Consider the following 16,488-nt stretch of genomic DNA (forward strand, 5'->3'; position numbering starts at 1 on the left):
CAATCACCATTTTTATGTCTCCTCACGCACTGAGGCACCACTTTTTGTTCGTCTGTCCGTCCTTCTGTCGCCAGACTCTAGGTTTCTATATTCTGAGACAGTTATCACATGTGTATTTCTGTTTTAGCGTGATTGACTTGACCCCTTATTGATATTTACATGCTAGCTAAGCGTGAATTTCAAAATACATTGATGAGATTTAATAACAAGTACAGGTGAAAATAACATGTAAAAGTCTACGAACTCCTTGCCTCGCCTCGATGTTTAAACTTTACCCTTGAAATCGTTGTAGAGGGTGTTTTTGTGGCGACTTTTAATTCACGCCTCGACGGCCGTGCATGTAAGGCGCAAATAAGCCGCTGGAAATTAGGCTTTAAGGAAAATTATGGCGACGACTCGCAACCAACTTACATGGAAACGTAAATTAATTTTATTTAGGACAGAAAAAAGTGCGACGACTGCATCCGTGAACTGTGTAAGCTCGGATGGGTAAATTGGATTGATTCCGAAAGGAATTAATATGAACTGGCAATGATGTTGCACTACCATACTCAGCAAATAGTTACGTCAATTGTTTAGTGAAGCGCCATGCGTTCCACGGCCGACATGAGATATATCTCACGAAACACCACTAAAAACAAAACGCGAGCGGGGCGGCGAGGCGCGCCGGTCTCATGCGGAACCGTCTCGAATACAAATGTACACCACTTGTTCCATCGCTCTTCATGAATATTAAATTTATAATCTCTGGTCGCAGGCTTGATTTATTAAAGCCGAAAGCGTTTCCACAATCGCCCACGGTTATAACTTTTGTATTAATTACTCCATTAACAAACAAAACAACCAATACAGTGGTTAACAAATCATTACGCTAAAAATATACAGGACTAAAAATAACCCATAATGGTTCTCGATCTGATAATAAATAAATATTTGTGGTTGCAACACCGATTTATCAAAGTGGCCACAGACTATGAAAATTACATTGTTAATTAAAACAAAACAGATTCAAAATATTTTGTGAGCACCGCGCGTAATCTGTCATGGCGCTGGCGGGAGTAAAGTGGCTATTAACTGGAAATGTTGATGTTGGTATTAATTTTCTAGACTTGAGATCATTTAAAACGCTGTCGGAATAAATAACAGCTGTTCGGGGAAAAGTAAGAAGATTGTGCGAGTTGTTATTCCATGTTAGGTACACCGAGATTTATTGACGCGGGTTGTATATCATGTCTGCCCACACATTATAATGGAAGCAGCGTGGCCACTCAACTGTTCATATATAACTAATTTTCTTACGAAAATAAATAGGCGTTCTTGACTAAATAAATAAATATCAAAGCTTATCATGCAGTACTTTTGATTCGGTCACCGCACTAATACGGAGTACTTCGACGTTTCTCCAATAAAACGCATACTCTAAACACAGTTATGAAACAATCAAATGTCCAGTGAGCCGTGGCCTAGAGCACTTGGAACCCATTACGGTGTCAGGTTACAGTGGACACCGACAGACACCGCAAACTTGTCAACTTGCTGAGAGTCTTCTAAACTTTAATTAAACTCGACTAAGTAAGCAATTAGTTTTAATACGTATTTTCTAGATAGAGTTTAAGAAAAATAATTGCTTTCAGTCAGCTTTAGCCAAGCTATGTTGCGGTCGGCTTGCTGTCTTACAGGCCTCAGCCGAATACCGTATTTACACTTAGAACGAACAGTTTATTTATCCACTTGGAAAACCCACAAACCCTTCACTGGCACCTGTACACACACTACAGTCAAGCTGCTGCATATTCATTCAAGTATAGTGTACACATGTGTCACATCGCTCCGTTAATCACGGCGACCACATCCCGTCGCTGACTGTTACCGTCTCACACTATATCGTCGAGTTAATCGTATCGTTTAACAGCACACACAATATAATCTCATAGTCACTCGCTACTCGTTTAGGAAGTTGTCCTTAATATAATATGTCACAACTTCATAATATAATTCATAGAAGTTAATGTCCGAATGTGCGTAGGATTAGGTTAGCCTTAGTTTCGGAAGGTGTTCAGTCCAGCCTTCCAGAAATCTCCTAGGATAGAACTCGGTGAAGCGAGGATCTTTGCCCGGTAGTCAGCAACTCCCGTGCACTCCAGGAGTACATGAGAAGCTGATTCTTATCTCTAATGGATTGATTACCTAGTCTGGCTACCCACACTTTTTTAGACTGAATGCATTCCAACAATATATTACATTCCTACATTTCCTACAACCAAAATAATGGAGTAAACATTTCATCGCTACGTAAACGTTGCGATTACTATCTAAATCGATTCCAATTAGTCAGGTATCGAATTATAGCAATCGGTTTATCGAATCCCGGTGAACCGTTTAACAAGATTATTTACATAGTGAATTTACAAAGGGAATCTGTTATCAACCTATGATTTGGTGCGCGTAATAAATGTTGCGGGTTCTGCTTAATTAGCCGCCGGTAACCGAACCCTGTTTATGTGCAGTCATTCGATTACGATGGACCTCGTCAATTCATTAAATAATTGATGTTATCCGAATATTAGGTAGTAGTTAGGTTAGTTATACTTTTAGACTAAAGTTTTGGGAAACCATCAAGATAAATACATTTTAGAACTCGTTATCATAATAATACTCCAACAGACTCTAGCTAATTACGAGTACAATACAATGTCTATGTTAATGTGTGAGCAACATTATAATTGAATCAAATAAACGATGCTCTACATTAAAACCAGTGCAAAAGCTATTAAATAAATTAAATAAATTTTAAACCCACAAATCCAGTATTTTTCCAAAACCCTTCGTTTGCAGCGAGCTCGGGCACCGACTAACATCAGCAGTTTATTGTTGAGATTAAACCAAGGTTTTGTTTATGACGCCAGTTCTGTTTTTATTTACGAGCAACTCGCGTGCCGCACCATGTACTGAACCCGCGCTTAATGTACGATCGCTATTTATGTATCTGTAAGCTTGAGGATCTCTTAATAAGGTTTGATGTAACTAGCGCGGAAACATCGATCTGCCGGATATCAAACATCTCGCCTTTCTTGCACATACTCGTAGTTATTACTTGCTGTATAAGTCTATCTTTGACCAAGAAACTGACTAAAAATGCAACGCTTTTTGCCTAGAGCGACGACCTTCGTGGTCAAGTGGCGTAGGTCGCCAGCTCTGAGGTCCCGGGTTCGATCCTCGGTCGGGTCAATGTAAAAAATTACATTTCTACATTGTCTCGGGTGTGGGTGTTTGTGGTACCTGCGTTGTATCTGAATTTCATAACACAAGTAAAGCACTTGTGTTATGACAACTTACTTTGCGTTCAGAACAATGTATGTGATGTTATACGCATTTATTATTTATTTATTTTTTGACGACATAAATGAAGTCACATTATATGTAATTATCTGACCTCCTTATCTAGCTATCTAGCTCCAGTCGCTCGCCGCCCGCTCGCGGCAGTCGGCCGCTGCCCTAACACAGGCACGTACTGTTTTATTTCCTCCGTTGTAGTGTTTTATTGGCTGTAACAAAACTGCAGATAACGGAGCCGGTGAAACTATCTACTGAATTATATTACAACCCCTAGCATGTAGCGAGTAAAGAATTTGCTTTATTCTCCCACACAGTAATAAAACGAAAAGGCAAATGAAGTACTGCGAGTATTATGTGAGCGTGATACGGAACTATTTACACGCAAGATTTTAAATAACTTCATACTCAATTTGTAAGTAATATGTCATAAATATAAAAAAGAGTACCTCTTATAATCATAAGTATAGTAAATACAGGTCAATGCATTCTCCAACGGCTTCATCTTGATAAATAATAGACGTTTGCATAGTTCAAGCTTATATTTTCAATTCCCGCCATTCCAAATCTGGCGCGTCGCTCCTCACTTAACCACAGACAACACAAATATTTATAATCATATGTAACACCTCCACCCTTAATTATTACAGATAAACTTACTTACTAAATTATATTAAACAACATATCAATAATAATCTTAACAATCTTATAATATATTTTCTTACTTCAATCATCATCAAACCCATATCTCTTAACCGGTTTGCGTGTACGATTACTAGTTCGTATATCCCGAGTAATAGGAACCCTAGGACTACCCGTCTCCTGCACCTTGGGCATATTTAAAGGTACACTTGACGTTGACAAGGGTTCACTTGTAACCAAATCACTTCCGTCTGTTTGCGTGCGGGATGTTTCCTCGACCAATGCTTTCGTCAAGCTGGTTCCGTTTGTCCGGTCCGGTTCTGTGTTCGGCGCTCGATTATTGTCCGAAGGAAACACGAGAGAAGAGCGAGAGCTCTTAACAGGCTGAACTGGTTGAAAGTTCCTAAAGTTTGCATCTACTAGCCTAGCTGTCCTATTTATCACTCTTGGTTTTAGTTGGTCAATGTGTCTATGCACCTCAGTGCCGTGGATAGATTTAACATTATAATCTGTACTACCTGTTTTCTCTATAACAGTCCCTGCAGACCACTTGTTTGAGCTACGGTATTCTCTGAACCATACAAGGTCCCCCGGATTAAACTGTCTTGTGACGCCACTCGATGTAGCTTCTACTGTCTCTTGGCGAGCTCTAATAAGTGCCTTCTGGTCTGGTTTCAAACAATCTAACCGCATGCGCAAGTTGCGCCCTAATAACATCTTGGCGGGGCTTTCCCCGGTTGTATAGTGTGGTGTGTTTCTGTACGCCAGCAGAAAACGACACAATGTGGAGTGTACGTCGGATTTCGATTTAATCGCCTTTTTAATGCTCTTTTTACAAATTTTAACAGCGTTTTCCGCTGCCCCATTAGAAGCTGGGTGATAAGGTGCCGAAAATATATGTTCTATACCATTATTATTTAAGAATTGCTGAAATTCTCCACTGAAAAACGGAGGGCCATTATCACTAACCAATTGTTTAGGTAACCCAAATCTCGCCCACATCTCTCGTAATTCTTTTATTACCGCTTGCGATGTGGTGCTCAGCATTCTAATAGCTTCAATCCACTTTGAATGTGCATCGACTACCACTAGATAAGTAAGACCGGCTACCGGTCCTAAGAAGTCTACGTGTATCCTGGTCCACGGTCGATCTGGCCACGGCCAGGCGCGGGGCGCATGCGCAGGTGGTGCGTCCGCCACTTCAGCGCACACGGTGCAGCTGCAACATGCTGCCTCTAGTGCCTCGTCTATTCCCGGCCACCATACGTAACTTCGCGCTAACGATTTAGTTTTGACTATGCCCATGTGACTCTCATGAAGCTCAGCGATCACTTTATTCCTACACGTACTAGGAATTACTAGCCTATGTCCCCACATTACACACCCTAGCTCAATATATAATTCCTTTCTACGGTTAAAATATGGTTTTAATTCTTTCATTTCGACCTCGACCGGCCAGCCATCGTTTATATATCTGGCTACTCTGCTCAATACACTATCCGAAACGGTTTCTTTTTTTAACGTTTGATAATCTAATAACAATGCTTCCGCGGCAAAGTGTAAATACGTTTGTTCAGGTGTGTCTAATTCTTCACTAATAACCCCTTCTTTATGAGTGCTAATTAACCTAGACAAAATATCTGCCGTGTTTTTATCTGATCGAATGTACTCTATATTAAAATCGTAAGCTGATAGTTTAATGGCCCACCGCTGTAAACGACTCGCCGCCGTGTTCGGTATTCCTGCATGGGGCCCAAAAATTGTGACCAGCGGTTTATGATCTGTACGTAGTGTAAACTTTCTGCCATAAAGATACTGATGAAACTTGTCTACCGCGAAAATTATAGCCAAGGCTTCTTTATGTATCTGGCTGTAGTGTAACTCCGCGGCAGTGAGCGCCCGCGATGCGTACGCCACAACCCGCTCGCTGCCGTCAGACGCGCGCTGTGCCAGTACGGCCCCCAGCCCGCGTGCGCTCGCGTCGCATGTTACTATGCTCTCCAGCGATATGTCAAAGTGTGTCAATACTTCAGTACTACATAGAAGTTGTTTAATTTTATTGAACACATATCTATGTGTTTTAGTCCATTGCCAATGTTTACCTTTCTTAAGTAATTCGTAAAGTGGTGTAATATGAGTACTCAAATTCTTAATGAATTTTCCATAGAAATTAACCATACCGAGAAAAGACTTCAACTCTGAGACGTTAGTTGGGTCGGGCATAGATAGGATCGGTTTTATTTTATTTGCATCTACCCGTACGCCATGTTTATCAATTATGAATCCTAAATATTTTACTTGGCCTACCATAAACTCACACTTTTCTTTTTTTATTTTCAACCCATTCCTCTCTAAAATACTAAAAACCTGTTCAACTCTTTCTAAATGAGATTCTAATGACTTATTCTTTATTAAAATATCATCATAGAATATGACTACGTCCTGCACGTTTTTAAAGAGATTCATCATGAACTTTTGAAAAATGCCCGGACTGGAAGAGAGACCATAAACGAGGCGATTGTATTTAAAAAGTCCTCTGTGTGTATTAATTACTGTGTAGTTCCGAGAAGTTTCATCCAAAATTAATTGATTGTAAGCCTGTGACAAATCTAGCTTAGTAAAATAATGATTGCCACTCAAATTACTAAATAAGTCCTCTACCTTCGGGACCGGGTACCTGTCAACCAGTAAAGCCTTGTTAAGTGTCACCTTATAATCCGCGCATAAGCGTATTCCACCGTCTCCCTTCCTCGCTATAACTAGCGGTGTGGCCCAGTCGGACCGTTCAACGGGCTCGATGACGCCGGCGCGCAGCATCGCGTCTAACTCAGCATTGACCCGCGCCAGCAATGCATAAGGCACGGGGCGCGCTCGACAAAATACTGGCTCGGTCCCATCCCGCACGCATAACTTGACTTCTTCACCGGTATATTTGCCCAACGTGCCATCGAATAGGTTGTCATGTCTGGAAATGATATCGTTAAACATTTTATTTTTACCTAATTTAATGTGGTTACATCTAGTAAATTTTGGTATCTCAATATTCAATTCCGATAACCATTGTCTACCTAGTAAATTAGTAGTACCCTTATCGATCACATAGAGATCTAGTTTCTTCATATTTTTCATATATTGCACATCAGTCTCTAAATACCCTATTGGTTGAATGACAGAGCCATCATAAAATTTTACTTTCATTTTACATGGTTTCAAAGGTAATTCTTTAAAATGCTCCTTATACGTAGACTTGCTTATACAGGATAACGCAGAGCCTGTATCAATCTCCATCGATAAGGTTTTATTATTAATTAGAAGCTTTATACACACCGGTTTATAGTTGGTTAGTGACATTTGATACATCGGTTCCTCGTTTGTACCCTCAACGTCTTGCTCCGAGCCGGAGTTGTCATCCATCGCTGGCTCGCTCAGCCAGTACGCCGCGTCGGTAACGTCGTTGCTGCGTGCGGTGCGAGCGTTGCTGCGCCCCCCGCGCGCCATGTTGCCGCTCCGCCATACACCCGCTCCGTAGGCGCTCGACCCGATCACGCGTCCTCTACGTGACCTTCCTCGCGCGCCATTATTCCCGCGGTTTGAAATCGTAGATTTTATGCGACGATCAAATTCTTTTTTTCTACAAACTCTTCGTAAATGGCCAGGTTGTCCACAATAACTACATTCGAACTCCTTGTACCTACAGTTATGTGCCCCATGACCGTTGACCCCGCAGGCTGAGCATTTATTGAGTTCCAACTTGTGTATTCTCTCGCTTAGTTCCCGGCTGGTAGTTTGTTCCTGCGTTCCCTCTACGGCCCCGGCGTCCCGCTCAGCTGCCTCCAGAGTATTGGCTAATACTAGCGCTTTTTGATAATCTATGTTATCTTCCGCGAATAACCTCTGACGTATATATTCGCTACGTAACCCGCACACAAACTGATCCCTCAAATTTTCTTCTAAATTGATCTTGAATTCACAATAACGTGACATCTTTTTCAAATCTGCCACGTAATCAGCTATCGTTTCTCCCGCTGATTGGCGTCTTTGTCGGAACCTATACCTCTCCGCGAGAATTGATGGTTTCGGCTGTAGATGTGCTTGCAGTAATTCCACCGCTTCTTTATATTTCAGGGTTGATGGTTTTCTCGGGCTCGCCAAAGTAGACAGTAACTCATAAGCCGGTTCGCCGATAAGAGCTATTAATGTTGGTAACTTCAAATCTTCCGCTATTTTGTTAGCAACAAAATACATTTCGAGACGATCGACGTACGCCGACCAATTCCCATTTTTTATGTCAAAATCTCGAACTTTCCCAACAGACATTTTTAATCACCCCCAAAGCACTATACCACAATAATTTAAGACTTTATTCTGCACCGAATATCGTTCCGTTATCCTCGTCGCCACTGATAAATAATAGACGTTTGCATAGTTCAAGCTTATATTTTCAATTCCCGCCATTCCAAATCTGGCGCGTCGCTCCTCACTTAACCACAGACAACACAAATATTTATAATCATATGTAACACATCTCTAAACTAAAAGTTGAATTTTGGGGGATTTTAGAAAAAACATAGCAAGATGGTTGCCAATATCTATTAGTATAAGTCATAAAAAATATGATGAATCTCGTTAAGCTACGATTATATACTCGTAACAAACATTTGTTGGTATAAATGTAGAGCTACGAACTATCTATACCATGGGTCGCAGCCACAAAAATACAAAACACCCCTAATGATCCGAACTCATTAAGGAGAACACAGAAAGTTGCCAATTTCTTAGTAGAGTGTAACCTGAGCGGTCCCCTGTCACCATATGTCCGTCAGGGGACAGCCGAGGTGTGAAGCTATAGCGCCACGCTTCGACGCCTCCGCCGCGGATCGGGTGACGCGCGACAATACACTTAACGTCACCTAAACGTCAATAGCTGCGTGACGGTCTTATATGCAAGGGTTTGGAGACAACCATCCAAAGGAATAATGTCGAGTGTTTAGAAATCTTTCAAGACAAACACTTCTTGTTGTTTGGCTTGTGACAAACTCTCCCCTAAAGCGAATATATCGAATACCTATGTAATTTATTACGACTCAATGTCGTAGATTATAGTCATTGGAACAAATAAAGTTTTTAGGGTAGGTTTTCATAAGCTTTCATAAGCTCGAATTCAACAATGAATGTTAAACAGCATTAAGTTTCACGGTTGCAAATCGAAGAGAATCCAATCTGGATAACTTAGGGCGAAAGCAAACTTATTGTACAGAACTCCTTGCCACAAAGTTACAAAAATACGTTGTAAGCTCAAAAGACTGAAGCAGTCTTATAATAACAAGTAAAGCAGTGAGACACAGTCACATGACAGTCGTCCCTCCTTCATAAAACTTATAATGCGCATCTTATCCGAGTGACCGAGTTGCTCACTCGCCTCACACAAGGAACATCACCGCGCTACCTCTCCGTGTATTTCTAACAGTTTTTTTTGCCTAAGATGGATTGAATATGATGCGTCATGCAAATTGCTACGATATTCAATTTTGTTAGAAATTGGAAACATCATGTTGATATTGAAGGGTGGTGTTTTTATACAATGGCTGCTGACATTTTCCTTTATCGTTAAGTAAGGCTTAGCTGATATTACATTTTGATGTGGGGGTATATTGCCAAGAGGTACTTGGCCACTCACACAAATATTTAAGCGAGTATTCTGTTTCAATAGGTATCGATTTAACATAGATAAATAGCAAATTAAACATTCTACTGAGTTATAATACTGGGAGCTCAGTATCTGGTACATGAAGTAACATCGGTTAGCGGTGACCGCAATTAGTCGGATGGAGAACTTATGCTGGTTCACCGGGCAGTGGCGGAGCGCGGCAGCCTGCAGGCAGACCAGAACAATTTAACTTCGTTAAGGGCACCCCGGTGGGGTCCGAGCGGCTCTTAGAACACCGCCGGCTATCGCGAGGGACACTCGTGCGTGCTGCACCAGGTAGCTTGACATTTACATTCGTAATATGATTTTATTTATCGATGCAGATAGGTATTTTGGCTAATAATTTACAAATTCAAGGGACATCTATTATTCAAGAAAATAATAATTTCTCTGTTTAAAAGACAATCAGTAAACCACGTAATTACCAACTGTATTCGACTGGTTGAGTCACGAATGTTTGTTCTGAGCTGTGTGTGTTTGTGCATGTAATTTTTGTGAACCCTTGAAACGCAAGGAGTATTTTTTTTAGTACGGGAGTTGGTATAAATAATTGAGCTCTATTTGAAGGCGGATTTATAGTCTGAAACTTAACATTCAAGACAAGTTCCTAATACTTTTTCGATTACCATAAGCTTACAAAACTTTGCATTCATTTACATTAAGAATAACTCCCCACAAACAAAATAGAGTCTACTACAAATAGAATGCAAATTCAAGGATGACACAGCTTCAGACTTACTCACCTAGGGCTGGCCAGCCCCTTTCAAGAACATCTACATAAAATAACACGCCCTGATTCGGCGACAAAAAAAAACGCATCCAAAAAGCCGTCGCGTTTAATATAAAATTATAATAAGTAAAAGGGTGCGCTCGGTAGCATTAGCGTACGGTGTATGTAGTGATGTGTAGTGCATTTTCCGGGAGTGGGAAATGGTCCGGGATTTATGTTAAGGTATTTTGAATTAATTTGAAAACTATGATAATAATTATATTTGGCATTGTTTCTGTTATATTTAGAGATAAGGTTAAGGTGTACTAATTTTTGTAGTCACTAGTCAGTGTATATCTAAATCACACCATGATTTATTCGTTAAAAAAAACTGATAGTGATAAACAAAGTAAAAAAAAATATTTTGTATTCACATTACAATATTTTAATCCTTGCTTATAACGTAGATATATATTACAAAAACCTCAATTTAAGTTCTCGAATTCTTCACCGGATTTACATTCGAAAGTTTTTAATCCGAGATAAATCCCGCGTACTGGTAGCATCACTAGCGTGACAGCGTACAGCGGGGGTATGGCGGATCGATCCCCGCGGGAATCCCTACACAGGTGGCGAGGTGTCCGAGTGTTCAAACCGTTTGCACCTCCTCCTCGCCGCAAACGGCTTGTGTGGAGGGGAACCCACTTTTAATACTCACAGTTTACGTGTTCCAGTAACAAATAACCAATTTTAAGTTTACATTATAAAATACAGAATCAGTTAAATAAAAAAAAAAGTTGGAATCATTTTGCGAATTACAAAGAAAGCTACTAACCTATGAGCCTGCAGTAGGACCAATATTAAATTAGTGGTTTTATATACCGCTTATTACTTAATCCCATTTTACAAAAGAACAACTATTCTAATGAAATCCCTTCTAAGGTGCCTTATGAAGAGCTGCATGGTCGTAAAAAAACAGACAAATCATAAATGAAAACGTTAAAATAAACCAGTCAAAAACACTGCTGCTTCGCCGCGGTCGACGACGGTCGAACAAAAAGTAGACTTTACGATCTTTTAAATGGTGCGAAAAATAATAATTTAGTGCTTGAATATTTACGGTCCCTTCGTCGTTCATGAAGATCGGAAAACAATTGTAAATCACACATAAACGGTCCCGGAGCCGAACAATAAAACAATAAAGGGGTTAGGGCACCCCTACACACTCTGTGAGACTACCCGCGTACTACGCGTTATACGCTAACTATGTATAGTTATGCGTATATTGTAACACTATTAGATTAAAATACAGCCATTAATACATTACTGGCGTTCAAAAAAATATGTGTATATATACCTACTATACGTACTTTTAGAAATAATCATCGAACCGATTTCAAATAAATGATAAATTACCTGTCACCTACTGTCTACTTGTGATTGTATTTCGAAGAAAAGAAAGACAATTATGTTTTAGTAATCATGATGGGTTCCAGTATATTAAAAACGTAAATACCGTTTTTGCTCAAAACATAACAAGTGGATTGCTAATACATACTATATTAATAGCTGTAAAATGGTGCGTACCTTACACCTATTTAAGTTTTATGTCCGAAAAGCTTTTTAGAGAAAGAGGGGGACATCACGCTACCACCTGGCAACAATTCTTTTATAAATATTCAATGAAGAAAAATGTACATCGTAATACTGCCGCCAAACAGTTGTCTAACTTCTCACAAGTTATCGCTGGAGTGCGGGTCCTCAGTGAAAACTTGCATGTTTCGAGTTCCGATAGTTACGCGCATACCAAATGACGCGCTCCTCTGAGAGTTACCGAGATCAGGCTAACGGACCCACATCGATCCAGTATTATACGATGTATTTCTTTACGAGCAATGTTTATGCATCTTACGAGACGTGTGACATGAATTGGCAAATACTTAGACTCAATAAAGACAGTTGACACAGTTTTATATAAAACATTATGATATCTCTTATGCAACTTATTACAACTGTTTTTGCTTAGATAATGTAAAACTTTTCGTCATTGATTAATAGAAAGTCATCTGGAAAAACATCACTCCAGCTCGCAATATTAACCGAATGAATACAAAATACACATTCCAAGTTAAATCCATATAGTTTAGTAGCTTAGGGAAGACTAGTCTAAGGTAAAATGAAAAACAATATAATAAAAGCATGTTTAAATCAGTTCCTAATCGAAATTACGCTCCGAAAATGGTATTTCTTTTTCTATTAACTCTCGTGTAAACGAGACTATTGATTAACTAATATTTATCTGTATAAACATACAACAGAACGTAAAATAAGTGAACACTGTTATAGCCGTCCGTTAACTGATACCCTGCGTAGTGAAGTTCTTTTTTAAATGACTCTATGAACATTCCATAAACAGACAAAGATGGCAAAACCACTGAGCGCGATGAGTCGCAGCTTCGATTCCCATTCCATCGGTAGGACAAGTATTTATGTAATCAACGTGTGCTTGTCCTGAGTCTGGGTGTCTTTGTGTATGTAAAAACCCCGCGACACAAGGAATACATTTCTTAGTGCGGTGGGTAATTTTAAGAAAGAAAAAAAATACTTCTTGCATTTAGGATTATTCCTAACCTCCTTATGGAGGTTTATATGGCATCGCATATTATCGGAATACTAACTTTAAGTTATCAGAGATGAGCCACCTCCCGGCTCCCTACTCGGCAGCCATAACTCTACCACGTATAACAGTTACATGTTTACAGCGAGTGGCGACCCACTACAACTTTGCTTCAGTAAACAACTTCTATTGACTCTTGTATGTGTACGCATACGATCAATTGTTTGATAACAATTAATAGTGTAGAGCTTTGTGATTGTGGCATATTTGGGAAGTTGTTGAATTTTGCTATATAAACTCTATGTTAAAGCTATACCTATTATTTATAATATATCACTTCTATGTCTAAAGCTGCAACTTGCTTTTAATGTTTTATTATCATGTTATTGTATTGTTTTTTTTTTTTTAAGATACCCACCAGCACGATTATTTACAGTAAGGCGTCAAAGTAGACGCGAAGGTAAATAAAAAAATATGTACTAGGAATCCGCCAACAGGACCTCATGAAACAAATACTTAAAAATCGAAAAACAGTATCTAAAACAGTCTACCGGGAAACGAAATAATTAAGCATCGCGAAGGCAATCGTAGCAATCAGCCGTAGTCGCGTAGCTTCGTAGCCTTCGCGCACATGGTGGCCGCCGTCGTCATGGCAACCGAGGTCAACGACCCACGCAACCACTGCATAACCTGCAGTCTTTCTCAAGGTTCACACAAGTTTTTCATTCTGCTTTATATTGGAGGGTAGTTTAAAAGAAGAAATTTATATTTCTGTTGTGGAATAGAATTAACTTTAAAAGAAACTTACCTTGTTTATTATTTTGCACAAATGACAACCAGCAAAACTTAAGTTAAAATCTCAATATAAATTATTATTAAATATAATGTATCACTTATTTTATTCTTATATGTACTTCTTTATAACTATGAGCTCTTTTTACTTCGTATACAAATCTCAGGCCACCAAGTTAACACAACCTCTTTGTTTATCTACAAAATTACGTTACATTACTACGACACTGATTCTTCACAGATTCGAAAGACAAACGTCACATTTCGAATAAAAACAAATTTTAAAACACAGAAAATGGAACAAAAACGTTCTTGTGCCGGTACATGTCACCGAATGCGGCGCGTTCCGAACGCACAAAGCGCGGCTAAATTATTTTGCACTTGTCAAATTCAAACACAGAACGAAGTTCGAACGAAAACAACACCCACGGCGGTAAACTTAACTTGGCCGGCGTATACTTTCGGATTCCATTTTCGAAATTTGCCGCGGAAAACTGGCTTTTCCACTGTCGCTGTAAATGCCAATTTCCTTTTCACGACCGAAATTCAATCCAATTCCAACCTTAGTGCGCCTGTGTTTGAGTCACAATTGAATTTACATTTGGTTTGCAGACAATGCGCCACGCAATGACGTTTGCAGCAAACGCGAAGAGGATATTAGTTTTAGGGAGTGTGAAAGAGAGAGTAGACATCGAGGGTAGGCAACATTGGGGTGCATGTGAGCTCAAAAGGAACGTCAGGCTTACCATACAGAATCGATCTTGAAGATGTTTAAATTGTCTGGTGTGAATCTTTTAGTAGGTACTAATAAAGGACCAATCATCCATATCCTTTTGCCTACGAAATTACCGTCTTAAATAGTTTCTAAAGTGCAATCACGTTTCATTTCATTAATAATAATAAGCTAATATCCCAACAACAATCACAAATAAATATTTTGAGAAAACCAGTAAATTAGAACAACAAATCTTTAACGTTTGTTTTTTGTTGTCATACTTAGATATTACAAACTTAAATAATGTTAAAAAATACAATGGAACTGAAAATGGAATACAATGAATACAATGTTAAAAACAGTTACGGGCCTACATACATACTTACTAGTCCAAAACTTCACAGGAAACTTTAACTAACCAAAAAGTAAGTTAACGAGGACGCAACATGGCCACGTAATTAATCGTAAACTTATCCTTGCTATAAGAACATCCAAACAGCACAGACTCCGTACTTTTAGTTACGAATCGCAAAGATTTCTTTGAGAGGGTTGCGGGTGTGTGAGGGGGTAGAGTGCGGGGCGAAGAGGGCGAGGGAGGGGGGCGCACTACCACCGGCAAAGGGAATCCGTGATGAGCGCGCCTTGGATCGGGCAGCGGCACCCGCTCGCGAACTCTCTACTACCTAGTTTTTATGAACCCCTGGTACCACTGAAGGAGTTCTGCGGTACATCTTAGATTAGCTTATCTTTTCTATATCGCGTGTGTGAAAAGTGAAGAAAGCTCGAGATTTTTATTTGAATTTAATTAGTGACGATATTTATATGTACCAAAGTTCACTAGGTTACCTATCATACAATTAAAAGACAACATCAGGCCTCGTTCACCATTGTAACAATTACCATCCGAAGTATTAAGTAGTAAGATTTACGTTTAAGTGATTTTATAATTCGACTATTTATTCTTACCGGTGTTGTCAAATAGGCTTTGGTATTTCTGGTTCAGGTTGAATACGATCAGTTTTTTTATGTGATATAACTAATAAACTGGACTCAAACTATTACTCATTTCTTTACCGTCTTGGTAATTATTTAGAGCCCTTACTTAAATTAAATTAAATTTAAGGCAATGGACCCATTTTAATGTCGATTAATTAATAAATTAAGAAGACTATCAAATGTGAAGCTTAATCATTATTACTAAGTTTTTGACAGGCTAAGGTTGAAGCTACTGTTGAGGCACGAGTAAAAGACGCTAAGTTAGAGACTCTAAATTAAGTGAACCTTGTTCAAGGTCGCTTTGTATTATACTTGTTTTTGTACACCCAAATCAGTCAGTATATTTATAATACAAATAAACATTGTCACTGCACACTGGATACAGGAAGAGAAATTTCCAAATCAATGAGCAAGTCGCAGATTTGAGATCACACGGCGAGGGCACAAAGGCATTTGATGTTTTAAACCTCTTTTGATAACGTCGTGAAGGCAAACAGTCCCTTATAGTGATGACTGAGCTCCTGGCAGGTCTCGGTTCATTACCCCGGGATGGATACTCCAATACTCGTAAAAAGGTCCGTCACTAATATTCGATGTTTGGGTCAAAACAAACGAATGTCGACACTTTGCACGCTACGATGGTTGCAACTCTAATGCGGGCTATTTGTTTTCGATTATCATTTGTTTGTGTTTGTTTTGACTCGCAAACGACACTCACTAATTTGTATCCGATATTTGGTAGAAGCATGAGTGGGAGACAACATTATCATCGTTGAATATAGGACTTAATTCCCAGCCTACGACTGTTGATCTGTGTACAAGCGAATTGCTACGACCGTAATTGCCCTGAAGCAAAAATTTCCTCTCGAACACCTAGTTGTAATTAGCAACTTCAACGTTTAATATTCTAAAGCCCATCGTCAGAAAACAAGCATCCAACATTTCCGTAATTATCGCCGCACATAGGTATAACATGC

At 39.4% G+C, this 16,488-nt stretch overlaps 1 protein-coding gene across 2 annotated transcripts; it reads right to left on the reverse strand.

The window, feature by feature from the left end:
* Nucleotides 1-3,985: 3,985 nt before the first annotated feature.
* LOC113498202 (uncharacterized protein K02A2.6-like) lies at nucleotides 3,986-8,430 on the reverse strand. 2 transcript variants are annotated; one of them, XM_026878144.1, is made up of 2 exons: nucleotides 7,303-8,430; nucleotides 3,986-6,940 (listed from the first exon to the last, which is right to left on the reverse strand). In XM_026878144.1, exon 2 carries the CDS (start codon nucleotides 6,790-6,792, stop codon nucleotides 4,060-4,062), a length of 2,733 nt encoding a protein of 910 aa, XP_026733945.1. In that variant the 5' UTR covers nucleotides 6,793-6,940; nucleotides 7,303-8,430; the 3' UTR covers nucleotides 3,986-4,059. The 2 variants fall into 2 exon arrangements, with proteins under 2 accessions (XP_026733945.1, XP_026733951.1); XM_026878150.1 differs by having other exon boundaries at nucleotides 4,436-6,940.
* Nucleotides 8,431-16,488: the final 8,058 nt, after the last annotated feature.

Source organism: Trichoplusia ni, chromosome 1 (assembly GCF_003590095.1).
Source record: "Trichoplusia ni isolate ovarian cell line Hi5 chromosome 1, tn1, whole genome shotgun sequence".
NCBI classification, from domain to species: Eukaryota; Metazoa; Arthropoda; class Insecta; order Lepidoptera; family Noctuidae; genus Trichoplusia; species Trichoplusia ni.

Coding starts and splice junctions, on each gene's coding strand:
- LOC113498202 (XM_026878144.1), bottom strand. CDS start 6,792: ATGCTGCGCGCCGGCGTCATCGAGCCCGTTGAACGGTCCGACTGGGCC.